Source organism: Bos indicus, chromosome 23 (genome assembly GCF_029378745.1).
Source record: "Bos indicus isolate NIAB-ARS_2022 breed Sahiwal x Tharparkar chromosome 23, NIAB-ARS_B.indTharparkar_mat_pri_1.0, whole genome shotgun sequence".
NCBI lineage: Eukaryota > Metazoa > Chordata > Mammalia > Artiodactyla > Bovidae > Bos > Bos indicus.
Genome location: NC_091782.1, coordinates 4677903 through 4705793, shown reverse-complemented (window position 1 = coordinate 4705793; position 27891 = coordinate 4677903). Strand labels below are relative to the sequence as shown.

General features: G+C 39.2%; 2 protein-coding genes across 2 annotated transcripts in view; both read left to right on the top strand.

Moving 5' to 3' along the window:
- The window catches only part of BEND6 (BEN domain containing 6), a 63410-nt gene extending 61526 nt beyond the window's left edge, over nucleotides 1-1884 (top strand). The window contains exon 7 of the mRNA XM_019986339.2: nucleotides 643-1884. The gene's annotated coding sequence lies outside the window, so the exon portion shown is untranslated. The remainder of the gene's footprint in view (nucleotides 1-642) is intronic.
- Nucleotides 1885-16956: 15072 nt separating this feature from the next.
- KIAA1586 (KIAA1586 ortholog) lies at nucleotides 16957-26323 on the top strand. The gene is given in 10 exon segments (XM_070777731.1): nucleotides 16957-17094; nucleotides 17405-17489; nucleotides 18741-24204; nucleotides 24207-24371; nucleotides 24374-25009; nucleotides 25012-25067; nucleotides 25069-25442; nucleotides 25444-25473; nucleotides 25475-25539; nucleotides 25542-26323. Coding segments are annotated over 8 exon segments (2091 nt in total). The 5' UTR covers nucleotides 16957-17094; nucleotides 17405-17489; nucleotides 18741-23753; the 3' UTR covers nucleotides 25856-26323.
- Nucleotides 26324-27891: the final 1568 nt, after the last annotated feature.

Here is a 27891-nt window from a genome sequence, read left to right as displayed (position 1 = left end):
TTGGTGGACTGAAAAATTGGTACACCCTCTGTGGAAAACAGTATGGAGGTTCCTCAAAAAATAAAAAATAAAATTACCATATGAGCCAGCAATTACACTTCTGGGTATTTTTCCAAAAAAAAAAAAAAACAAAAACAGTAATTAGAAAAGATATATGTACCCCTGTGTTCATAGAAGCATTATTTACAGTAGCCAAGACTGGAAGAAGCCTAATGTTCACTGACAGATGAATAGACAAAGAAGATGTGGGATACTTATATATATACATATATATAATTTCATATATCTATGAAAGAGGTAAGGTAGGTTTGGGAAATTTCCTAATATTTAAACACTCAGCGAGTATTATTGAAGAGTGAGAAACAGAACTGTACATAATTTTTTAACGGGTATGTGGGGATTGTTCATTTTCCTTTGTGTGTTCAAGTTTTCTTTAAAGTCATTTGTTAAAAATATATATTAAATATTTTAGTTGTTACCTATGCCGGAACTCTTCAGAGTAGATCGTAAAACAATTCCTTTGCCACTGAGCTATCAGGGAAGCTTATTAAAAAAAAAAAAAAAAAAAAAACAACTGTTAAAAATACTATAAGAAATCTCACATAAATATGTTCTTTTCTTTTTCTTACTTGCTTCTTATAGGTATCCTCAGTTCCTGAAACAAGAGCACCTTCAGTTGTAAGTCTAATACCGGCTCTTGCTGGAGACTCTGCAGCCTCCCTGGCAGTGAGCACAGGGACAGGCGCAGGGACAGGCCGAGAGGCACTTGGGACACCGCTGGCCGTCCTACTGGAGCACAAGCTCACGAAGAAGCTGCATGTAGATGCCACCCTCAGTACCAGTGATGCATCAAACCACAGAGTTTCTAGCAGGCCCACGAGCATGCAGTATAGTTTCTTGGAAATATGCACTTTCCTGCCCCAAAGTGCTTCCCTGTACAGCTAACCCAACAGGATAATCTGAGCTCTTATCATAACAACAAAAACTTTAACCCCTAAGAGTCATCATTGTCCTGATCAATCCCTGTTCCATTTATTATTACCAATGACTCTCCATTTTAGCTTTTGGATCTTTAGGATAAGCACATGTTTGGAAAAGTAAACAGTGAAAAAATCAATGTTCACAAACATGAGAGCAACAAAATCAACTTAATTGATCATTATATCTAATGAACTACTAGTATCTTAGCAATAAGATTACATAAAATTTATAAAATAAGAATCTGAGAAAATAAGAACAGGAAGAACTTTTCATTTTACTATAAACTTATTCCACTGTACTCCTGAAAAAGAAATAAATCCAAGTTTTTGATTGTTAAAACATGCATCAACTTTTAAAAAAAACCTTTTTTATGTTTGTCTGTTTACCTGCTTCTTTTTATTGCCTAAAGTATATTAAATGCACGTGTGTAATATAAAGCATCAATATCTAAAACATTGTGTATAAGATAAAAGCCTTTTTGTTGTTGGTTATACTGCTACATTGCTTAGTTTTAACTAATTTGTTTTCATAGTTTCAGAGGAGAAAATAATTGAAAACAAAAATGGGTTTAGTAATTAGCCACATACACGAATACCATTTTGTAAACGAATGAAAGATAAAATATTCTTTATCAATAGACTTCTCATTTGACGTCAGGTTGTCACAAGTGACAATTGTGCAGTGTCAAGCCATGCTTCTTCAGCACAAAAGGCCATGCTCAGACTTGGAGAGGAGGATCCCTAAGATGGTTACAAAGTCCAGTACTGTGGACCCTGGAACATTCCATAACGGTTGCTTGACAACAATGTGATTGTACAAAATAAATATTCTTAAGGAAATAACTTAGGTTGACATTTGCTACTTTTAACTAAATATGAATAAATTTCATTGAAAATATAAAAACCATTTGCTTGTTTCTTATTAATGTGAAAAATCCAGGGAGAAAATAATTTTCTGGGCTGATAGTTTTTTTACATAACATAGGGTTGCTTGTATTAGTATCTTTTCAAATCAAAGTTCTGTCTGGATGTATGCCCAGAAGTGGAATTGCTGGATCCGATGGTAACTCTAATTTTAGTTTTTTGAGGAATCTCAATACTGTTCTCCCTAGTGGCTGCATCAATTTACATTTCCACCAACAGTGTAGGAGGGTTCTCTTTTCTTCACACCCTCTTCAGCATTTATTATTTGTAGACTTTTTAAAAAGATTTAAAAGAACTAAAAAACTGAAAAGCTTCATATATTTAATGATCGTATATGCTTGTCAAATAAGAGCTGAGGTGAATTTTTTTCTAAATTCAATATCTGCGATGTCATTGTTTGCTCTCTGGGTTTCAGGTGTGTGGTCACCTGATAGACCATCCACTGGAAGTTATGTCCATGTTCATTCTTTGGACCCTGGTCACTGTGAGGTGGAGCCTGGCAAGGGCTAATCGTCCTGGGGGTCAATAACAAATATCAGTGCTCCTGTTAACCTTGTCATAGCCAAATAGAGGGTCAAAAAGTCAACGTGTTGCAGGAAGTTCCAAATGTGAAAATTAACAAAGCAGTTGAAAGCTACAGCTAACATCATATTTCATGATGGAAGACAGAATGCTTTCCCTCTAAAGGAAGAACAAATCAAGAATCTTTATTCTCACTACATATAGTCAAGATTGTGTTGGAGCTTCTAACTAGTACAGTAAGCCAAGGAAAGAAATAAAAGTCATTCAGATTAGAAGAGAAGCAGAAAGATTGTCTTTATCCACAGACAACAGGTTTATCTATGCAGATGATCAAATGGAGTGTCTAAAAAGTAGAAAAACTAAAAAGTGAGTTCAGCAAAGATGCAAGATACAAGATCAATTTATAGAAGTCAATTGTATTTCAGCTGTTGGGTCAGCAAGATGACAGAATAGAAGTTTAATATCACCTTTTTCTGATAAAATGTGGTCCACTGGAGAAGGGAATAGCAAACCACTTCAGTATTCTTGCCTTGACAACCCCATGAACAGTATGAAAATGCAAAAAGATAGGACACTGAAAGATGAACTCCACAGGTCAGTAGGTGCCCAATAAGCTACCAGAGATCAGGGGAGAAATAACTCCAGAAACAATGAAGAGACAGAGCCAAAGTAAAAACAACACCCAATTGTGGATGTCAATGGTGATGGAAGTAAAGTCTGATGCTGTAAAGAGCAACATTGCATAGGAACCTGGAATGTTAGGTCCACGAATCAAGGCAAATTGAAAGTGGTCAAACAGGAGATGGTAAGAGTGAGCATTGACATTTTAGGAATCAGTGAACTAAAATGGATTGGAATGGATGAATTTAACTCAGATGACCATTATATCCACTACTGTGGGCAAGAATCCCTTAGAATAAATGGGGTAGTCATCATAGTCAACAAAAGAATCAGAAATGCAATACTTGGATGCAATCTCAAAACAACAGAATGATCTCTGTTCGTTTCCAAGGCAAACCATTCGATATCACAGTACTCCAAGTCTATGCCCCAAACAGTAATGCTGAAGAAGCTGAGGTTGAATGATTCTATGAAGACTTACAAGACCTTCTAAAATTAACACCCAAAACAGATGTCCTCTTCATTATAGGGGACTGGAATTCAAAAGCAGGAAGTCAAGAAATACCTGGCTAAGTCACTTCAGTCGTGTCCGACTCTGTGCGACCCCATAGACAGCAGCCCACCAGACTCCCCTGTCCCTGGGATTCTCCAGGCAAGAACGCTGGAGTGGGTTGCCATTTCCTTCTCCAGTGGACCTGGAGTGACAGGCAAATCTGACCTTGGAGTATAAAACAAAGCTGGTCAAAGGCTAACAGAGTTTTACCAAGAGAACACGCTGGTCATAGCAAACACCCTCTTTCAACAACACAAGAGAAGACTCTACACAAGAACAACACCAGATGGTCAATACCGAAATCAGATTGATTATATTCTTTGCAGCCAAAGATGGAGAAGCTCTATACAGTCAGCAAAAACAAGACCAGGAGCTGACTGTGGCTCAGATCATGAACTTCTTCTTAAGTATTCAGACTTAAGTTGAAGAAAGTAGAGAAAACCACTAGACCATTCAGGTATGACCTAAATCAAATCCTTTATGATTATACAATGACAGTGACAAATAAACCAAGGGATTACATCGGATAGACACAGTGCCTGAAGAACTATGGATGGTGGTTCATGACATTGTACAGGAGGCAGGGATCAAGACCATCCCCAAGGAAAAGAAATGCAAAGAGGCAAAATGGCTGTCTGAGGAGGCCTTACAATTAGCTGAGAAAAGAAGAGAAGTGAAAGGAGAAAAGGAAAGATATACCCATTTGAATGCAGAGTTCCAAAGAATAGCACAGGGAGATAAGAAAGGCTTCCTCAGTGATCAAAGCAAAGAAATAGAGGAAAGCAGTAGAATGGGAAAGACTAGAGATCTCTTCAAGAAAATTAGAGATACCAAAGGAACATTTCATGCAAAAATGGGCTCAATAAAGGACAGAAATGGTATGGCCCTAACAGAAGAAGAAGATATTAAGAAGAGGTGGCAAGAATACCCAGAAGAACTATACAAAAAAGATCTTCAGGACCAAGATAACCACGATGGTGTGATCACTCACCTAGAGCCAGACATCCTGGAATGCAAAGTCAAGTGGGCCTTAGGAAGCATCACTATGAACAAAGTTAGTGGAGGTGTTGGAATTCCAGTTGAGCTATATCAAATCCCAAAGGATGATGCTGTGAAAGTGCTGCACTCAATATGCCAGCAAATTTGGAAAACTCAGCAGTGGCCACAGGACTGGAAAAGGTCAGTTTTCATTCCAATCCCAAAGAAAGGCAATGCCAAAGAAAGTTCAAACTACTGAACAATTGCACTCATCTCACATGCTAGTAAAGTAAAATCCTCCAAGCCAGGCTTCAACAATATGTGAATCGTGAACTTCCGGATGTTCAATCTCGATTTAGAAAAGGCAGAGGAACCAGAGATCAAATTGCCAACATTTACTGGATCAGTGAAAAAACAAGAGAGCTCCAGAAAAATGTCTGCTTTTGCTTTATTGAGTAGGCCAAAAAAGTTGACTGTGTGGATCACAACAAACTGTGGGAAATTCTTAAAGAGATGGGAATACCAGACCATCTGACCTGCTTCTTGAGAAATCTGTCTTCAGGTCAAGAAGCAACAGTTAGAACTGGACATGGAACAACAGACTGGTTCCAAATAGGAAAAGGAGTACATCAAGGCTGTATATTGTCACCCTGCTTATTTAACTTACATGCAGAATACATCATGCGAAATGCCAGGCTGGATGAAGCACAAGCTGGAATCAAGATTGCCAGGAGAAATATCAATAACCTCAGGCATGCAGATGACACTACCCTTATAGCAGAAAGCAAAGAAGAACTAAAGAGCCTCTTGATGAAAGTGAAAGAGGAGAGTGAAAAAGTTGACTTAAAACTCAACATTCAGAAAACTAAGATCATGGGATCTGGTCCCATCACTTCATGGCAAATAGATGGGGAAACAATGGAAACAGTGGCAGACTTTATTTTCTTGGGCTCCAAAATCACTGCAGATGGTGACTGCAGCCATGAAATTAAAAGACACTTGCTCCTTGGAAGAAAAGTTATGATAAACCTAGAAAGCATAGTAAAAAGCAGAGACATTACCTTGCTGACAAAGGTCCATATAGTCAAAGGTATGATTTTTCCAGTAGTCTTGTATGGATGTGAGAGTTGGACTATAAAGAAAGCTGAGCACCAAAGAATTGATGCTTTTGAACTGTGGTGTTGGAGAAGACTCTTGAGAGTCCCTTGGACTGCAAGGAGATCCAACCAGTCCACCATAAAGGAAATCCGTCCTGAATATTCATTGGAAGGACTGATGCTGAAGCTGAAACTGTAATACTTGGCCTCCTGATGCAAGAACTGACTCACTGGAAAAGACCCTGATGCTGAGAAAGATTGAAGGCGGGAGGAGAAGAGGACGACAGAAAATGAGATGGTTGAATGGCATCACCAATGTGATGGATATGTGTTTGAGAAGGATCCTGGAATTGATGATGGACAGGGAAGCCTAGTGTGCTGCAGTACATGGGGTCACACAGAGTCAGGTACAACTGAGCAACTGAACTGAACTGATCATCATTTTCATCCATGGATGAGAGTATCTTTCCTGTATTTTCATTCTGGATGAGAGCCCCCAGGTCCAGCAAAGAAGTTCCAGCACACCACTGAACAAAATAAGTACAAGAATAGACAGACTGAAGATGGTAAAAACAGTTTCACTTTACTCACATCACCACGCCCCAAACTGGCGCGGCTTAGTGCCAAGGGAAACCTCCTTGACTCATGATGTCTCCCATATGGGTAAGAGAGAGGTAGTGAATGAGCTGGCCCAAATAAGTTATGCTGAATGCTGGCTAAGAGGCCCACTTCTTTCTTGCCCTTCCAGAATACCAACGTATTTGGCATGGCTGAATAGGGGAGAGGCTGTGGTGCAGGGAAGAGAGATAAGAATCACAAGCAATGAAGGCTTAAACTGAACAAAAGGCCAAGGAACCCACTGATTGACAGGCTCCCCCAGGAGGCCTGCCAACCAGTGGAGTGGGACACCTCACATGTAGACGCCACAAATGGGACACCCCTACTGGTCTGTTCATAGATTATAAGAATAATACTGTTAAAATTTCCAAACTACATAAAATGATCTACAGATTCAACCGTAATCTCTATCAAAATCCCAATGGCATTTTCAAGAAATAGGACAAACAGTCCTAAAATTTTTATGTTACCACAAAACTCCTGAGTAGCCTAAGAAATCATGAGAAAGAAAAACAAAAGTTGAAGACATCACAATTCCTGATTTAAAGTTATATTACAAAGCTATAGTAATCAAAACAGTATAATACTGGCATAAAAACAGACACTGGCATAAAAATAGACCAATAGAACAGTATAGAAAACTTAGAAATAAAATCACTCCATATACAGACATCTAAGTTTTGGCATGGGTACCAAGAACACACAATGGGGAAATAACAGTCTCTTCAATATATGGCATTGGGAAAACTGGCTATTCACATGCAAAAAATAAAATTGGGCCCTTATCTTACTTCATAAACAAAAATTAATTCAAACTAAATTAAAGTCTGAAAATGCAAACTGATAGAAGAAAATGTAGGAGAAAAGCTCATTGACATTGGTCTTTGCAATGATTTTTCTGGATACAACACCAGAAGCACAGACAAAAATAAATAAGTTCAAACTAAAACTTCAAAATTTTTGTTCAAAAACAAATAAGTTCAAACTAAAACTAAAAAGTTTCTGACACAGCAAAGGAAACAATCAACAAACCAAAATCAACCTGCAAAATGGAATAAAATATTCACAAACCACATACCAAATCTCTTTAAAGAGAGATTGCTATGCTATGCTATGCTAAGTCACTTCAGTCGTGTCCGACTCTGTGCGACCCCATAGACGGCAGCCCACCAGGCTCCCCCATCCCTGGGATTCTCCAGGCAAGAACACTGGAGTGGGTTGCCACTCCTTCTCCAATGCATGAAAGTGAAGACTGAAAGTGAAGTTGCTCAGTCGTGTCCGACTCTTAGCGACCCCATGGACTGCAGCCTAACAGGCTGCTTCACTCATGGAATTTTCCAGGCAAGAGTACTGGAGTGGGGTGCCATTGCCTTCTCCTTAAAGAGAGATTACTATCCAACTATATATGGAATTCTTACAATTCAATAGCAAAAAACAAATAACTCAATTTAAAAATGAACAAATAGATATTTTTCCAAAGAAGACATACAAATCACCAGCAGTTATATGATAAGGTGCTCAGTGTCATTAATCATCACGGAAATGAAAGGCAAAACCACAAGGAGATATCACTTCATTTCTGTTAAGATAACTATTATAAAAAAAAAAAGAGAGAGAGAGAGAGAGATAATAAGTGCTCTGGCAAATGTGCAGAGAAAAGGGAATTCTTGTACACTGTTGATGGGATGTAAATTGGTACAGTCACTAAAGAAAACAGTACAGTGATTAAAAACAGAACTACAATATGATTTAGCATGTGTCTCCTGGGTAATATAAATAAAAAGAAATAAAATCTATATCTCAAAGAGATACATGAACTCCTATGTCCATTGCACCATCATTGCAATAACCAAGACGTGGAAACAACCTAAGCATCTGGTGACAGAAGACTGGATAAAGACAATACAGTATAGATACACAGTGGAGTGGGCTTCCCCGGTGGCTCAGTGGTAAAGAATCCACTTGCAATGCAGGAAACACAGGGGATGCAGCCTTGATCCCTGGGTTGGGAAGATCCCCTGGAGGAGGAAATGGCAATCCGCTCCAGTGTTCTTGCCTGGAGAATACCATGGACTAAGGAGCCTGGTGGGCTACAGTCCATAGGGTCACAAAGAGTCAGATACGACTGAGTGCACGCGCGTGCACACACACACACACAGTGGAATACTATCCCACTTTAGAAAAGAAGGAAATCCTGCCATTTACAGCAATGTGGATGAACCTGGAGGACATTATGCTAAGTGAAATAAGCCAAACACAGAAGGACAAATAGCATATGATCTCATATGAAGAATCTAAAAAAAATGAACTTATTGAAACAGAGAGCAAAATGGTTGTTTCCATGGGCTGTGGGTGTGAAGAGAATGAGGGCATGTTTGTCAAAGGGTACAAACTTCCAATTATAAGATGAATAAGTTCTGGAGACTTAATGTACAGAGAGGTGACTAATGTATAGATGACTCTTTTTGCTAAGTCGCTTCAGTCGTGTTCGACTCTGCGTGACCCCATAGACGGCAGCCCACCAGGCTCCCCCGTCCCTGGGACTCTCCAGGCAAGAACACTGGAGTGGGTTGTCATTTCCTTCTCCAATGCATGAAAGTGAAAAGTGAAAGGGAAGTCACTCAGTCGTGTCCAACTCTTAGTGACCCCATGGACTGCAGCCTACCAGGCTCCTCCATCCATGGGATTTTCCAGGCAAGAGTACTGGAGTGGGGTGCCATTGCCTTCTAGTTAACAATAATGTTTTGCATACTTGAAATTTGCTAAGAGTGGATCTTAAGTGTTCTCACCACACACATGTGTTAATTAGTTTGTGGGAATCTTTTCACAATGTTTAATAATATCAAAACATCGTGTTGAACACCTAAATGTACACAATTTTTATTTGTCAATTATAGCTCAATAAGGTGGCTTCCCTGGTGGCTCAGGGGTTAAAGCATCTGCCTGGAAAGAAAAATAAGTTTTACTTGTAATAACAATGAACAATCAGAAATTTAAATTTGAAAAATCATACCAGTTATAATAGCACAAAAAATATGAAATACTTAGCAGTTAACAAGATATATGAAACATCTGACAGTGAAAACTACAAAATGTTGCTAAGTTTAACATCTACAACAATTAGAAAAAGAAGATAAAGCTGAGAGACCAACATTACTTGATTTCAAGACTTATTGAAAAACTATAGTAATCAAGAAGATAGTGTGGTACTGGGTATCAAAATAGATAAATTTCACCAACAGAATATAATTCAAAGTTCAGAAATAGACCCACATGCATATGGACAATTGGTATTTGACAAAGTGCAAAGGCAATTCAAATGAAAATTATTCTTTTCAACAACTGATCCTGGAACAATAACATATCCATATCATATCCCACACCATATACAGAAATGAATTCTAAGTGGATCACAGACATAAAATTAAAACCTAATTCTAAAATTTCCATAATAAAACAAATGAGAATATTTGTAACTTCTTAGGCAAAGATTGGAAAACACCCTGATGCTGGGAAAGATTGAAGGCAGGAGAAGGGGATGACAGAGGATGAGATGGTTGGACGGCATCACCAATTCAATGGACATGAGTTTGAGCAAGCTCTGGAAATTGATGATGATAGGGAATCCCAGAGTGCTGCAGCCCATGGGGTTGCAAAGAGTCAGACATGACTGAGTGACTGAACTGAGCTGAGGCAAAGATTTCTTAAATACACCACCAAAAGAAAAAATTGATAAATTAGACTTCATCAAATGTAAGAACTTCTCTTTGAAAGACAACTTTAAAAAAATGGAAAGAAAAGCCACAGACTGGGAGAAAATATTTGCAAATCACAGATCTGTTAAGGACTTTTACCCAAATAAATAAGCGATTCTCAATATTCGACAAGAAAATAAATAATCCATTTAGGACTCAAGATGGCGGAGTAGAAATATGTGCGCTCATCTCCTCCTCCAAGAGCACCAAAATTGCAACTAGCTGTTGAAAAAGCATTGACAGGAGGACACTGGAACTCACCAAAAATGATACCCTACATCCAAAGGCAAAGAAGAAGCTGCAGCAAGATGGTAGGAGGGGCACAATCATGATAAAATCAAATCCCATACTCGCCGGGTGGGTGACTCACAGACTGGAGAACAGTAATACTAAAGAAGTTCTTACCCTGTTGTGAAGGTTCTGAACACCATGTCAGACTTCCTAGCCTGGGGATCTGACAAACAGACTGGGAATCCCGAGGGAATCTGGCCTCAAGGGCCAGCAGGATTTGATTACAGGACTTCCAGAGGATGAGGGAAAGCAAAGACTCCAAAAACTCCAGTTTTGGAGGGCACAAATAAAACTTAGCATGCACCAAGACCCACAGGATAGGAGCGGTGACCTCACAGGAGACTGAACCAAGGCTACCTGCTAGCATGTGAGGGCATCCTCTGGAGGTGTGGGTCAGTAGAGCCTTACCACAGGAGCCGGGGCACTGGAAGGTCCCCCTTGTTGAAAATCCTCCTGGGGTTTGCCATTAACCCTACCATAGATCCCATGGCTGAGTCACCTCAGACCAAACAACTACAAGGGAGGGAGAGCTACAATACCACCCATCAGCAGATAATTGGATTAAAGCTTTGTTCAAGCTGGATTTAGAAAAGGCAGAGGAACCAGAGATCAAATTGACAATATCCACTGGATCATCAAAAAAGCAAGAGACTTCCAAAAAAATGTCTATTTCTGTTTCATTGACTATGCCAAAGGCTTTGACTGTGTGGATCACAACAAATTGTGGAAAAATCTTGAAGAGATGAGAATACCAGACCACCTGATCTGCCTCCTGAGAAATCTGTATGCAGGTCAAAAAGCAACAGTTAGACCCGGACATGGATCAACAGACCGGTTCCAAATAGGGAAAGGAGTACATCAAGGCTGGATATTGTCACCCTGCTTATTTAACTTCCATGCACCACTTATATAACTTAGAGTACATCATGTGAAGTGCAGGGCTGGATGAAGCAAAAGCTGGAATTAAGACTGCTGGGAGAAATAGCAATAACCTCAGATATGCAGATGACACCACCCTTATGGCAGAAAGTGAAGAAGAGCTAAAGACCCTCATGATGAAAGTGAAAGAGGAGAGTGAAAAAGTTGACTTAAAACTCAACATTTAGAAAACGAAGATCATGGCATCTGGTCCCATCACTTCATGGCAAATAGATGGGGAAACAGTGACATTATTTTCTTGGGCTCCAAAATCACTGCAGATGGTGACTGCAGCCATGAAATTAAAAGACACTTGCTCCTTGGAAGAAAAGTTATGATAAACCTAGAAAGCATAGTAAAAAGCAGAGACATTACCTTGCCGACAAAGGTCCATATAGTCAAAGGTATGATTTTTCCAGTAGTCTTGTATGGATGTGTGAGTTGGACTATAAAGAAAGCTGAGCACCGAAGAATTGATGCTTTTGAACTGTGGTGTTGGAGAAGACTCTTGAGAGTCCCTTGGACTGCAAGGAAATCCAACCAGTCCATCCTAAAGGAAATCAGTCCTGAACACTCATTGGAAGGACTGATGGTGAAGCTGAAACTCCAATACTTTGGCCACCTGACGTGAAGAACTGACTTATTGGAAAAGACCCTGATGCTGGGAAAGACTGAAGGCAGGAGCAGCAGGGGGTGACAGAGGATGAGATGGTTGGATGGCATCACTGACTCAATGGACATGAGTTTGAGTAAACTCCGGGAGTTGGTGATGGACAGAGAAGACTGGTGTGCTGCAGTCCACAGGTTACACAGAGTCAGACACAATTGAGCAACTGAACTGAACTGAACTGAGGAAGGCCCTGCCCACCACAGCAAGATCCAGTTTTTCCCATCACCAGTCCCTCCAGTCAAGAAGCTTACACAAGATTCTTAGCCTCATCCATCAAAGCGCAGACAGAAGCAACAAGAAGTACAGTATCACAGAAGCTAAAACAAAAATGTATTACAGAGAGTTAATCACAATGAGAAAGCAGAAAGTTATGTCTCAGGTGAAAGGAAGGGACAAGGTAAAACCCCAGAGAAACAACTAAATAAGTGGAGATAGGCACTTTACAGAAAAGCAATTCAGAATAACGATAGTGAAGATGATCCAGGATCTCGGGGAAAGAATGGAGGCAAAGATTGAGAAGATGCAAGAAATGTTTACCAAAGACCTAGAAGAACTAAAGAAGAAACACATAGAGATGAATAATACACTAGGAGGCATCAATAACAGAATAATTGAGGAAGAAGAATGGATAAATGACTGGGAGGACAGAATGGTGGAAATCACTGCCACAGTACAGTATATAGAAAAAAAAAAGTGAAAAGAAATGAAGACTGCCTAAGAGACCTCTGGGACAACATTAAACGCACCAACATTCTCATTACAGGGGTCCCAGAAGGAGGAGAGAAACAGGACCTGAGAAAATATTTGAAGAGATAATAGCTGAAAACTTCCTCAACATGGGAAAGGAAATAGTCAACCAAGTTCAGGAAACACAGACAGCCAGGCAGGATAAACCCATAACACACTGAAACACATAGTAATCAAACTGACAAAAATTAAAGACAGAGATAAAATATTAAAAGCAACAAGGGGAAAATGACAAATAACATACAAGGGAACTCCCATCAGGCATCTCAACAGAAACTCTACAAGCCAGAAGGGAATGGCATGATATATTTAAAGTTAAGAAAGGGAAGAATCTGCATCCAAGAATACTCTACCTAGCAAGACTCTCTTTCAGATTTGACGGAGAAATCAAACCTTTCCAGACAAACAAAAGTTAAGAGAATTCAGCACCACCAAACCAGCTTTGCAACAAATGCTAAAGGAACTTCTCTAGACTGGCAACACAAGAGAAGGAAGATATGTACAGAAAATAAAGTCAAAATAATTAAGAAAAATGGTCATAGGATCATACATATCAATCACTAACTTAAATGTAAATAGTTTAAATACACCAACCAAACAAGATAGACAGGCTGGGTGCATGAAAACGTGTGCATGTATGCACTTCCACTTATCACATCACTGTGCCTGACACCCACCCCCCCCCCACCCCCCCACAAATTGTATGTAATTATTTTATATTGTTAAGTTAATCGTGTTCCCATTATGGCTTGCAATTGTAATTTTTATTTTTTGCCTGGTTATTGATTGTGAAAATTGATAAACATCTTTTACTCTTGTGATTATGTAAATATTACTACTTATTACCATTGTGTCATGATTGTTCAACAGAAAATAATAGAACTCTCTATCACCAAAACTAGGAGCTAATAGAAAAACCTGTAATCACTTTTTAAAATCCAGATGCATATCAGATTTTGAAATTTTTTGAAAAACACAAATGCTAAGATATTGCTTTTTTTCTCTCATTTAAGAACAACTGGACTATATGATGATCTTTTATTTTTGTCTAGTTTGTTTCACTTTTTCTATTTCATAGTCAGTGCTCCCATTTCATTTAGTTTATGTTTTCCAGTTTCGCCATCTCATCTTCTTTTTTGTCTATTCTTTCTCAATTTTGTATCAAGTGTAGTAGAAAAGCTTTTGTATACATATATATGTATGTATAATACATATTTTCAGTTCAGGTCAGTTGTTCAGTCGTGTCTGACTCTTTGCAACCCCATGGACTGCAGCAAACCAGGCCTCCCTGTCTATCACCAACTTCCGGAGTTTACTCAAACTCATGTCCATTGAGTTGGTGATGCCATCCAACCATCTCATCCTCTGTCGTCTCCTTCTCCTTCCACCTTCAATCTTTCCCAGCAATATATATTTTAGAAAACATTAATTTTGCCTAACTAAAAAGTTTATGACATTTTGATTCCATTTGTTTGACTTACTATGAATAGAATGCTAGATTTCTACTTCAAAAATAAATGTTCAACAAGCAACAAAGGTTTACTATACAGCACAGGGAACTATAGTCAATATCTTGTAATAATCCATGATGTAAAATAATTTCAAAAATAATAATGTGTATTTGTATATCTGAATCACCTTACTGTGTACCTGAAACATTGTAAGTCAACTATACTTCAATACAATATATATTTTTTTAAAAAAAAGAAAACAAATAACCCATTTAAATAATGAACAGAAGGTTTTAACAGACACTATCAATGAAGATACTTGCTGTTGTTGTTTATTTACTAAATAATATCCGACTCTTTTGCAATCCCAAGGACTGGAGACTGCCAGGCACCTCTGTCCAAGAGATTTCCCAGGCAAGAACAGTGGAATGGATTGTCATTTCCTTCTCCAGGGGATCTTCCTGATTCAGGGATCAAACCTATGTCTCCTGCATCTCTTGCATTGGCAGGTGGATTCTTTTACCACTGAACCACCTAGGAAGCCCCAAGGATACTGGAGTGGGTAGCCATTCCCTTCTTCAGGGGATCTTCCCAACCCAGGAATCAAACCCAGGTCTCCCACATTGCAGGCAGTTTCTTTACCATCTGAGCCACTAGGGAAGCCAATGGCAAAGGAATTCATAAAAAGATGCTCAGCATTGTTAGTCATAGCTATGCTGTGCTGTTCTTAGTCACTCCGTTGTGTCTGGCTCTTTGCTCTTCCATGGACTGTAGCCTACAAGGCTTCTCTGTCCATGGGATTCTCCAGGGAAGAATGCTGGAGTGGGTTGCCATTTCCTCCTCCAGGGGATCTTCCCAACCCCTTACAATGCAAACCGCATCTCTTACATCTCCTGCATGGGCAGGTGGGTTCTTTACCATTAGTGCCATCTGAGTATCCTAAATGGAAAAGACTGTCCCCTCAACAAATACCAAACTGAAGGTCATGAGCCCATTCAGGCTCTAGACACATACTTGGCTGTTGTTTTCCAAGAGCGTAACTGAACTATCCCCCCACCACTCCTCACCCCTGTCCCCCACTAACCCCCACCCCTCACCCCCCAGCCAGCAAACTATCACAGTACATTTCTACTGAATGCTTATTAGAACATTAGGAAAACCTTTTAAATGCAAATCTTTCCTAGACATTTAAGGGATTTAGAAACGGTTACTTTACCTGCAGCTTTTGGGGAGGTCATTGTGGAGGTCATCCTGTTCTCAACTTTACAAGCCCCAAATTAAGTTGGAACAAATACACCTGTACTTTTTGTGCACTCTTTGTGCAATATGTGAATAAGAAAGAAAAAAATAAAAAAACAGTTGAATCTAATACCAGCCATGTCATGTTCTCATTTACACCGGCAGAAGAGATCTCCCACAAGAAATTAAATGTCTGCTGGGCAAAAATAACTCGTGCACATAAAGTCTGCTGAAACATTAACAAGGGACAAGATTTCTCCCAAAGAAACACCGCAGAAAGTCGAAGTGGCTTTGATAAATAGAGCTTTTTACCTGCTCAACGAGAAACTTTGTTCTCTAAAATCCGAGTATGAGACACTTTGTTCTTTGAAAATATATCAGGAAGAGTGAAATACCCTTCTGTTGGCTGGTCTCTTCAACACAGAGAACCAGCCTATCTCATGCCCAGTGCAGGAGTTTCTGGACATATCAAATGATCTATATTAAGTATATATATATATATCAAGTATCTATATTAACCTGAAGTTCCCAAGTTGGCAAGACCCTTTGCAACCCAGACCTAATACTGAACCCTTTACACATGGCCCTAAAGTTGACTGTGACCCTATGAGAACACTGATTCACCAACATTTCACCTCCCTACACCCTTCCCTAAAATCTCATAATAATGACACTCATATCCCCTGAGATGCCCCATGGTTCCGCCACTGTATGACCTTGCTTACTGCAGGCCAGGATCATAAAGGTGATTCTGTGGTGATACAGAATCAGGTTTGTCAGACTACAGACTGATGGGAAAGGAGAAAAAGCTCTGCATGTTCTCAGTTAATACTGGTTTTCACACATTTTATCTATTTACAGTTGTTTAGATGTGAGAGTTGGGCCATAAAGAAGGCTGAGCCAAAGAATTGATGCTTTCCAACTGTGGTATTGGAGAAGATCCTTGAGAGTCCCTTGGACTGCAAGGAGATCCAACCAGTCCATCCTAAAGGAAATCAGTCCTGAATATTCATTGGAAGGACTGATACTGAAGCTGAAACTCCAATACTTCAGCCACCTGATGGGAAGAAGTGACTCATCATTGGAAAAGATCCTGATGCTGGGAAGGATTGAAGGCAGGAGGAGAAAGGAACGACAGAGGATGACATGGTTGGATGGCATCACCGACTCAATGGACATGAGCTTGAGCAAATTCTGGGAGATGGTGAAGGACAGGGAAGCCTGGCAGGCCGCAGTCCATGGGGCTGCAAAGAGTCAGACAGGATTGAGCGACTTAATCAATTATAAACAAAATCCTGGCCACTATCTCACTATAAAGTATCTAGACGATAGTTTTGGTTTAAAAGAGAGAGAAAGAGAGGGGGGGTGCTGGAAAAGAAAGATCCCCTATGATTTTACTTGAGTAGCACAGGCTTTAGGAGGAGCGCAAGCCTCATAGCTCCTTGTTCGCGCCACTCCACACGCCGACCGGTCTCGCGATCGGAACTACATTTCCCAGTAGCTCTTGCGGCGAGGCTGGCCGAGCGGACTACAGTTCCCAGAGGCCCTGAAGGCGGGGGAGGAGGCGGGCGCTGTGCAAGGGAGGCTGGGCGCCGGTACCCTAGCGGGGGGCCTCTGCCGGGCGCGGCTAGCGGTCTTTTCTGCTGTGGTGGCAGCGACGACTGCGGGAGACGGGAGACTCAGGGTCGGAAATGCGTGGTGGGCTGGGTCCGGCCTTGAGCCAGAGTCCGGTAGGTGCTGTGCGGGACCTGGGACTTGGGGACTCTAGGGTCCTGAGGAGCCTGGGCTCCGGGGGACTGGGGAACCGAGGGCACGGCGCGGGTTCCCAGGCCCGTTGGCCCTGTGGGCAGGCTTCCTTCCTCTGGAGAAGGGGCCGGCAGGGGCCTGCGGTCCCCAGCGCCAGCGCTGTTCTCCGGCGGGTCGCGGGGGCTGGGGCTCCAGGCGGTCTCCTCGAGAGCTCTGCCTTTTCATTCCCTTTGGAAAAATCGCCTCCTGCAAGCCGTGGTTGTCTGGATAACCGTGTTTTGGCTAATTTTATAGATAATAGAATGTGTCCCTTCCAGCTGGGCCTGAGGCGTCTGAGTCAGCCGTGGAGGAAAACGAAGATGACATCCAGTTTGTGAGTGTAAGTAGCAGCGGTGTTTGGGTTTTCCCGAGTCAGAGATTGTGCGGGACAAGCCACGATGTGATTTCCCCTCGCCTGTTCACTCATCGTCCAGCAAACGTGTGGACGTCTCATACCGACTGGACACTGTGGAGCAGGGCACAGGAGTGGGTATCAGAGTGGACACTGTGGAGCAGGACACAGGAGCGGGTATCAGTGGACACCGTGGAGCAGGGCACAGGAGTGGGTATCAGAGTGGACACCGTGGAGCAGGACACAGGAGTGGGTATCAAACTGGACACCGTGGAGCAGGGCACAGGAGTGAAAGGTTGTTTTTGAATCATGCAAAGACGCTGGGATTCTTGGCCCCTGGAGGAGAAGAATTCAATCCAGGGCCAGAAACGAGGCTTGATTGCTCAGAGCTTTTGTGTAATAGTTTTATTAAAGTATAAAGGAGATAGAGAAAGCTTCTGACATAGGCATCAAAAGATGGCAGAAAGAGTACCCCCCTGCTAGTCTTCAGCTGGATGTTATATACATACAACATACTTTTGTATGTATGTGAAGTCCCTCAGTTGTGTCTGACTCTTTGTGACCCCGTGGACTGTAGCCTACCAGTCTCCTCTGTCCATGGGATTCTCCAGGCAAGAGTACTGGAGTGGGTTGCCATTTCCTTCTCCAGGGGATCTTCCGGACCCAGGGATCGAACCCTGGTCTCCCGCATTGCAGGCAGACTGCTTTAATCTCTGAGCCACCAGGGCAGCTAGCAGTCACTAGCAGTCTGTTAATAAAAGAAAGAAGTGTCTTAAAACTCAGAATGGCACCAGGCCCCTCACCCATAAGATGCATTTTGGGATAATCTTGGCACCAAATGATTCATCCTGGGCCATAAAATGATTAACTTGAATCTTGAAGAAGGGCAGATTACCATACAAATAGTTTCATTTACATAGATTAGGGGAACAATATCTGAGTATAACAAACTGGTTTTTCAAGTATGTTCTGAGCCGAGAGGCAGAACCGACTTGAAGACAGAGTTTGGGGTAAATGCATACTACATTAGCATAGCTTAAGACAAACATTTCCATAAGAAAAAGGCATTGGTTGTTTCTAGGTTTGAAAATAGTTAACTTCAGGTGAAACCAGGTGTTGTTATGGCAACACAGTATTTGAAGAGAAACCTCCTTTTAAATTTGTATAGAGAAGGAAAAAATATCCGTAGTTTGTTTCCTCCTGCCGCTTAAGAGAGATAAAAATGTCTGACACTTGCAGGCTATTTCCTCCATTTGGAGACCCCTGGCCTTCCTGCCTGTTACCCTCTCAGGAGTAGGTATCAGAGTGGACACCGTGGAGCAGGACACAGGAGCAGGTATCAGAGTGGACACCGTGGAGCAGGACACAGGAGTGGGTATCAGACTGGACACTATGGAGCAGGGCACAGGAGTAGAGCGGTTGCCCAGAGAGAGGTCTCGGTCGCCCCCTTAGCCATCCCAGAGACTGTGGCCTGCGGGCCTGTTGGAGCCTGGATCACGCCTCCTCCTCTCCTTTGCACATGGAGCCGCTGGTGTGCGCAGGGTTCTGGTCTCCTAAGACTGTGTTTGAATTGAGACCAGAGTAACTTCTGCAAGATGGCCCCCAGGTTAGGGAGAAGGGGCGGCTAGTGATGGGGAAGGAGGCGGGCTGCAGGAGGTCAGCATCAGAGCCTGTGTGTCTCTGTAGAGTGGGGGCAGGTGCCCTGAAGACCTCACTGAGCTCTGAGGTCACCCTGTTACATCACAGTCCCGCAGGCCAGGTTCACAGTGAGGGGCCTGCATCACAGGAGCATCCTGTATCTTTCTGTGTTTATCCCCTTCTGACAGAGTTTTCAAGCACGAGGGAGTGGAAGTGTGCAGAATCCTGCTCCCCGCTGCAGACCTATGGAATGAGGATTTGATGGTGGGGCTTGGGAACCCTAATGTTGGTGCAGGGGTATGCTGCTGCTACTGCTAAGTCGCTTCAGTCGTGTCTGTGCGACCCCACAGACGGCCTCCTACCGGGCCCCTCTGTCCCTGGGATTCTCCAGGCAAGAACACGAGTGGATTGCCATTTCCTTCTCCAATGCATGAAAGTGAAAAGTGAAAGTGAAGTTGCTCAGTCGTGTCCGACTCTTAGCAACCCCACGGACTGCAGCCTACCAGCTCCGCCGTCCATGGGATTTTCCAGGCAAGAGTACTGGAGTGGGGTGCCAATAGGTAGCTCTGAACACAGTAAAACATTGGTTGCAATAACCAAATGGGGTATTGTGATATATTTCAGGATAATTTCCATCCCAAACTGTTAAGTTTTACAAAGTCTCTGCTTAAAGTAGTATCTCAATTAGCTGGAGAATGTGTCTACTGTGAACTACTCTTTTTGAATATAGTTAGTTGAGGTTTGCTATTAAAAGTATAGTCTTTCTTTAACTGGGTTCCTGTTGACCGAGAAACACACATAGGCTTAGGGCACTCATGTAAATGACTTGGTTTTAAATCAAACAAAATTCCCTCCCGAAGGATTGTGGTAACTTTGTTTCTGTTGTTTTGTTAGGGTTATATAGAAATTCTTTACCAGATCATTTCTTTGATGTTCTTCCCCAAAATTGTTCATATGATACTCTCTTCTTGACACTTGGAGCTTTGAGGTACCAAGAACTGTATGCTGACTTCACCTCCCCATGCGGTGAGGAATAAATGATGCAGCTATGGAAACTGAAGAGCCATGATGTCTGTTTTCGTACTGAAAAACATTAGGAAAGAGAACTGCAGGGGTCATTAGGAAAAATAGTTTAGATTCTGACTATGGTGTAAAGACAATGAATAGGACATGATAACTTTGATGGTGTTTTGTGCACCTCTAGATATGCGTAATGTAAGTGTTTATGATATGTGTTTTACTTTGAGAAATACAGTAAAATTCTATAAAATTAATTTGGAAAAATAGGTACAATTTTAGTGTCATACTCTGAGGTTTAAATGCATAATTATGTTGTAAATTCTGACAGTTAATATATCCACTTGTGTTCAGCTGAGGTTTAGAACTCAATTTAAATTTACTTTAAATATAGAGAATTTTTTGTATTTTTGCATCCAGAGGAGTGTATATCCAACCTGATAGGACCTCTTATAAATAGAAATAGCTTTGTTTACAAATAGAGGATTAAAAATTTGACAGCTCCATAAGAAGTGAATTATATGCTCTGAGTGGAATTACAATATGAGAAGAATCTAGTAAAAATATTCCTGTTGCATTTAAATGGTGGCACAGAAAAATTAGAATTCAATTATTCTATTTTAAGCTACATTCAGATCAGAATTTACTTTCCTCTCACCCTATCCTATGCTGGGTTCCATCAGGATGTGTTTTATTACTATATTTTTTATAGTACCATCCAGCAAAGATGAAATGCTACTGGGTACAAGTCTCTGCTTGAGTGTTGTCAGATACAAAAAATTTTTGTGTTCTTTTTATATCTTTTATCAAGAAGAATGTTACTCCTTGATGTATTCTGGTTTACGTTTCTTAGTTTTCTCATATAAATCTAATTTTCCAGCCATCAGTTTGCATTATGGCATAGCATCATCTCTGTATATTGCCATATATATAAACGCCAAACTAAACACAATATTGTTTATTGATGCTTTTGAACTGTGGTGTTGGAGAAGACTCTTGAGAGTCCCTTGAACTGCAAGGAGATCAAACCAGTCAATCCTAAAGGAAATCAGTCCTGAATATTCATCGGAAGGACTCATGCTGAAGCTGAGACTCCTATACTTTGGCCACCTGATGTGAAAATCTGACTCCTTGGAAAAGATCCTGATGCTGGGAAAGATTGAAGGCAGGAGGAGAAGGGGACAACAGAGGATGAGATGGTTGGATGGCATCACTGACTCGATGGACATGAGTTTGACCAATTTCTGGGAGCTGGTGATGGACAGGGAAGCCTGGCGTGTTGTAGTCCATGGCGTCTCAAAGAGTCGGACACGACTGAGGGACTGAACTGAACTGAAACACAATATGCTGAAAGGAAGGAATGATGAAAATTGGGGAGTACAGAGAGCACCAGTATCTTTGGCGTAATTTTTCTGAAGTCCAGTGTACTACAGAAGAGGCCGCCAGCTGGCTCACTGTTCTCCTTGCCCTCACTCTACATTAGTACTACATTACTGTTTGTCTGAATTGGTTATCTTGTTAACTAATCCCCCATTTCATACTCTGCTAATCTCCCTAAAACACATCTCTAATGTGGTTCCCATCTCAACACTACTAATTTGATTCCTTTGCCTGTAGAATAAAATCTAGGTTTTGACTGGGGTATTTAAGGCCTTATTGATGTTGAAGGTAGTATGTGTGTTAGGAAAGGATTGAGGAAATTTGATATTTGATTTCATAAAGATAAAGAGGATGAAGCCGAACTATCAAAGAACTCCATGATTTTGAGCTTAGAGATATAAAAGATTATTGATAACCATCCCAGTTGTAAAATACTGTACCATGATATCTGTATTTTTAACATTATCCTTGGACTGTTTCCCTGTTTCCAAGGAATATTTGGCTTTTTCCCCCTCTATGTATATTTAGGCTCTTTTCGGTTTTGTCATTTTGCATATTGGTCTTCTCTGAATCTTTACATCTGCTGCTTCTGTTTCTGATTATTTTGTGCCACCTGTGAGGCCTCTTCTTAATAGGAATTCTTGTTAATTCCAACCAAAAAACCCCAGTGATTGTAAATGTACATGTGGTTTCAATGATTGTTCATGACTTGTAAGTCTGCTGACTTCCTTTTTAGGAGAGACCATCAATACCTGTTCTTGAATACATTGATCTGATCTGTAGTGATGATAAAGAGCCTAGAACCTATTGTAGTGATATAAGTATGTTTGTGTTTCTTCAGTTCTGTCATTAAGTGCAGTATGTTCTGGACATGGCTTGAACTGGCTTGCAAGAATCAATTGTTAAATTTGAGCTGATTGTTAAACATAGATATTATTAAAACTTCAAGTATAACTCAGCCATAAAAAAGAATGAAGTAATGCCATTTGCATCAACATGGATAGACCTAGAGATTATGATACTAAGTGAAACAAGTCAGAAAGACAAGCACAAGACAAGTATGATATTACTTACATGTGGAATCTAAAATATGATACAAATGAACTTATTTACAAGACAGGAATAGACTTACAGAGATAGAAAACAAACTTACAGTTATGAAAGGCAAAGAGGAGAGAGGAATGAATTAGGAGTTTGGAATTAGCAGATACAAACTTTTCTATATAAAGAAGATAAACAACAAGGTCCTATTGTGTGTTGTAATAACCTATAATGGAAAAGAATATATATAACTCAATCACTTCTCTGTAAGCCAGAAGCTAACACAACATTGTAAATCAACTGTACTTCAATTAAAAAGTTCAAGTGTATACAAATTTGAAAGTAAATAGGTTATCATTACATTTAAGGTAATAGATACGCAAATCTCTCCATAACCTAATGTCTACACACTTGAGGTTATTCACGTCTGTTGTACTGTGTGGTAGAAACACTGTATAATGGTGTGCTCCTGAAGGGTGATGGGAGTATTTACAGCGAGGTAGTTGACTGCAAAGTAGGGGTTGGTTTACTTGTTGATTGTCTAAACTGAAGAAAGTGATAGGTGAAATCTTAATATGGATTAAGCTTAAAAATGTGTTATGTGTCTTAACTACTAGACGCTATTCTGTATGAAAAATTGAGGAAATCTTGCAGTATTTTGAAAACTGTTCATTGATTCAACAAAAGTGTTGATATATCATTGATGAATGAGTGAAGTTCTGAGATGTATATTTTTTAACTTTCTTCTTAATCATGTACATGAAAATATCAACCATTTTTCACACTAGAACTGTCTTGTAAATAATATGAGCAACTTTTATGTTGAATTGGGTAATAATCAAAAATTAAGCCAGATTTTGTGACATTATTATTGACAATAGAATTTAAAAAACTGATAGTGGATTTTTCAAGAAATTAACAAGTCATTGAAGTTATAGGCACAAACTGAAAATCAAGGTAAGTATTCTAGATTAAATTTTATTAAATTTAATAAAATTTATTATAAATAATTAAAATAATTAAAATTTAATTATAAATAATTAAAATAATTAAAAATAATTAAATTAAATTAAGAAATCATTAACAGAACTTTCTGCATTAACCCTAAAAGTGTTACCATAAATTTTATTTATATTTGTAAAATTATTTTTCAGATTTTGTTCCTAGGATGACAAAATGACAGGGTTATTTTTGCATTTTTTAAATGCGAAGAAGGTGAAAACAGATACAGAAAGTAGCGATAGTAATAAGAACTATTGTGGGTTGTCTAAGTCAAAGGAATTGGATTTCAAATATGCTGAACAACCAATCATTGAAGAAAAGCCGTCATCTTCATCAAAGGAAAAAATGGATAATCTTGTGCTTCCAGATTGTTGGAATGAAAAACAAGTGGTTATGTTTACAGAACAGTACAAATGGCTTGAAATAAAAGAAGGTAAATTAGGATGTAAGGATTACTCAACAGTTCAGCATTTGGGATTAAAAGCAGAAGATCATGTTCACATGTCCAAGGAGTGGATTGCATATTTGGTAACCCCTAATGGCAATTATAAAACTATTAGACAGGCTTCTCTGCAAAAAAAAATTAAGGAGCATGATGTTTCTAAAGCCCATGGTAAAATTCAGGATTGTTAAAGGAATCAATTAATGACTCAGTTTCTAATTTAGTGCATAAATAATGTAATAAAAATGTTGATGCTACTGTAAAAGTTTTCAAGACAGTTTATAGTTTAGTAAAACATAATAGACCTTAGTCTGATATTGCAGAGGCAATAGAATTACAAGAAGAAATGGGGTGAGAATAGCAGTGCATGCCGCAAAAGAAATGAAGATGACAGTCTTTAAGGATATTATAGAAGAGAAGGCCAAAATCTGTCTTATAGTTGATGAGGCATCCACAGTTTGAAAGAAGAGGACCCTTGTGATTTATGTCCAGTACACAGTATAGTCAGCTCCTGCACCAGTTATGTTGTTTGTTACTTTAAAGGAACTGGTGTCAACCACAGTAGAATGTATCTTCAGTACGTTATCGAGTACTTTAAATGATTGTGGCTTCACTAATGAGTATTTGAAAGCAAATTTAATTGCATTTTATCCTGATGGTGCTAATACAATGCTGGGTAGAAAGTCTGGAGTAGCCACGAAGTCGTTAGAAAATTTTCCTGAAATTATTATTTGGAACTGTTTAAACCATCGATTGCATTTGTCACTTGAAGACTCAATATCTGAAATAAAACAAGTGAATCATTTAAAAATATTTCTTGATAAAAGTTGTTGCAATTATCATCCACCTAATAAAAATCAAAACAAGCTTTTAGGGAATGTACCTAAAGATCTTGAAGTTGAACTTGTTAAAATTGGCCAGGTAAAGGGACCAAAGCAGGCATTTTGTAGTCTGCAACCTGCTACTGCTGTGTGGAATGCATATCCTGTATATATTTGCATTTTTCTCATTCGCATTCTGGTTTGGCAAAGAGGTTACCTAACATTCCAATATCTTGTAAAACCTTTAATGATTGACATTCTTGAAGAATTTTGACCACTTTCAACTGCACTACAGTCAAGCTCAACTAACATTCAGAAAGCACAAAAATTGACCAAATGCACAATAAAAACCTTGGAAATTTTAAAAATTGGTACTGGAAAGCATGAATCTCAAATTGAAGGTTTGATTAAATCAGATAAGTTTAAAGATATTCCATTTAATAGAAATAATAAATTGAATGCCCTTCCTAGGAACGTGTTACTAGAAAATATAATTCAACACATGAACTTATGTCTTTTATCAAACAGGAAGTATGATGAAAGTATTTTTAATTATTTTGATTTGCCAGAACCTTCTACATGGCCTTATGAAGAAATAACCACCATGGATAACTGGTGAAAAAAAATTATTTGTGTGAAATTTTAAAATTTGAAATTGATTTGAATGATTTTGGGGAATTTGTAAATAATAATATAAAGTCAATGTTTCAGTTCCTAAAACCGTACAAAAAGCTAATAGCACCATTGTAGTCAGTAGTGAAGTAGTGCAGAAGCTGAAAGGTTTCAATTTAATGAACATAATTTGTACAAGGGTGAGAAACAGTTTAACTATAGATCATATATCCGATTTAATGACAATAAATTTGTTGGAAAAAGAATTAGCTGGTCGGGATGCAACTGCCTTTGTAAAATCCTGGTCAAACTGTAACCACAGGTTAGCTATAGATACGGGAGTTCAGCAAAAGTCAACAAGAGCCTATGAGAATCAGCTGGCTCTCTGAAACTTAAAATAAAGTGTATTGTGTTGGAATTCCCTTGTGGTCCAGTGGTTAGGACTCGGTGCTTTCACTGTTGTGGCCTTGGTTCAGTCCCTGGTAGGGAAACTAAGATCCTGCAAGCTGGCCAGAAATAGGATTGTGTATGATTTATTATTTGTAAGTTATGTGTTCTGCACACTTTATATATACATAAATTTTTATTTTGAAAGTCAGTTGTTAAACTTTTGTCCGTATATTGCTGTTTAAAGGCATTCTCCAAGGAGATAAAGTTGATTATTTTTGGAGTAGTGGGTTTTTAGAGATTGGCCCATGTCTGCTAGAGTATGCCGAATATGTATTTCATGGACTCTATAAGAACATCCAATGATTCCACTTTTGCTTTGTTTTACGTTTAGTAAGGATATAAAAGAGTAATATAACCCAGGTTACTTCTAAGCCCTGAAAGTTATAGCAAATAAAAGAGAAATAGAATAAAAACTACAATCCTTGTGGCTTTTGTCTTTTTCATTTCCCTATATGTTATCAAATATGGTAACCACTAGCAACATATGCCTTAGGACTAAGGAAGCAAATATTTAATTTTAATTAAATATAAAAAGGAAAATAGTGTAAAATATTTTATTGAACTCACTTGTTTTTTAAAAAATATATTTTAAGTTTGTTATCTTGCTTAAGGGGTGATTATTAGAGTGTGCTAAGTCTGGTATTACGTACAAACAATCACTGGTTAGTATCAGTGGATGTATTCAGTGTAAATTATTTTTTCCTTTGAATCAATGTAACATAGTGTGTTTATCTGAATATTTTTGGTTGACGAAAGGAATTACAGTGATTACTTTTGTAAATCAGAATTGGTGATTAAAATAAGGTGCTTAATTATTTTTCTGTTTTAGATATAAATATGAACAATTTTTAGTTTAAAATGAAGGCCTACTGAAAAAGAACCAGTAGAGCTGCAGAAGCTAGGACTGCAGCTAGGACAGTAAACAGAAAGACTGGAGGAAGGTATGTGGCATCGTCACAGTGAATGATGATTGCAGTTTGTTACGGCAGAGAAAAACAAGATGTAATTTAACAAAAAATAAGACAGTAAAGTCGACAGTATTGAGACAGTCCCAGAAAATGCATAATGAATGAATGAATGAAGTTACCTTTCAAAGGTCAAAAAAGAATTGAAATTTAGGCACCTGAAATCTCAGTGAAATTTCTAACAAAAATTTTTTAAAGGATTGAGTATGTTAAATTTGGCCAGATGTGTAACAGCTTGAATTCTTGCATGAAAAAGAACTAGCTTTACATAGATAGATAGCAATATTATTTCAGTTATAGAAATTGTTAGAAATTTATGAGTTAAAGCCTAAAAATATCTTTTGAAAAAAAGTACAGTCTTTAGTTGTCACCAAACGTTGCTTATGGAATACAGAAATTTATAACAGTATTAAGGATTAATTGATTCAAAAGCTGAAAAATTACAAGTACTTTTCTTTAGCTTTAGATGAGTTATGTAACAGAAGAGTTGCTGTCCAACGAACACTTGGAGTACCTTTTGTCTCATCAGGCTTAAAAGCTTATGAAATAACTTCAGTTCATGGCCTGAAAAGTCAAATGTGTATAGCTATATTTTAATTAATTATCAAAAGTTTCAGCTAGATGAGGAAAAAAAAAACTTTTTGCCACAATAACTGGTGTTCCAGCTAGGTTAGGTCAATGTCAGATTTCACTGGGATTTTTTAAATGAGTGTAGTGTTTCCCTTATTTCTTTGTTGCACTGTTTGATACAGTTTGAAAGTATTTGGGCTCAGTTTTCTGAAATGGTTTCTCTGAGAGATGTCATGAGTACAGTTGCAGTGCTATGAATCAATGTCAGCTTATTGGAGGATTGCTGAACAAATTAAAAGACAGTAAATTTAGTGATCTCTGCCAGTTGGTTGAATTGTGAAAGAAACTTACTATACCATTAACACCAGTTCAAGATTTTCCTGCAGCAACAGAAATGCTAGCCAAATACTTAATTAGTAATTAGAGAAAATGGCACTTTTGTGCCCAGTATT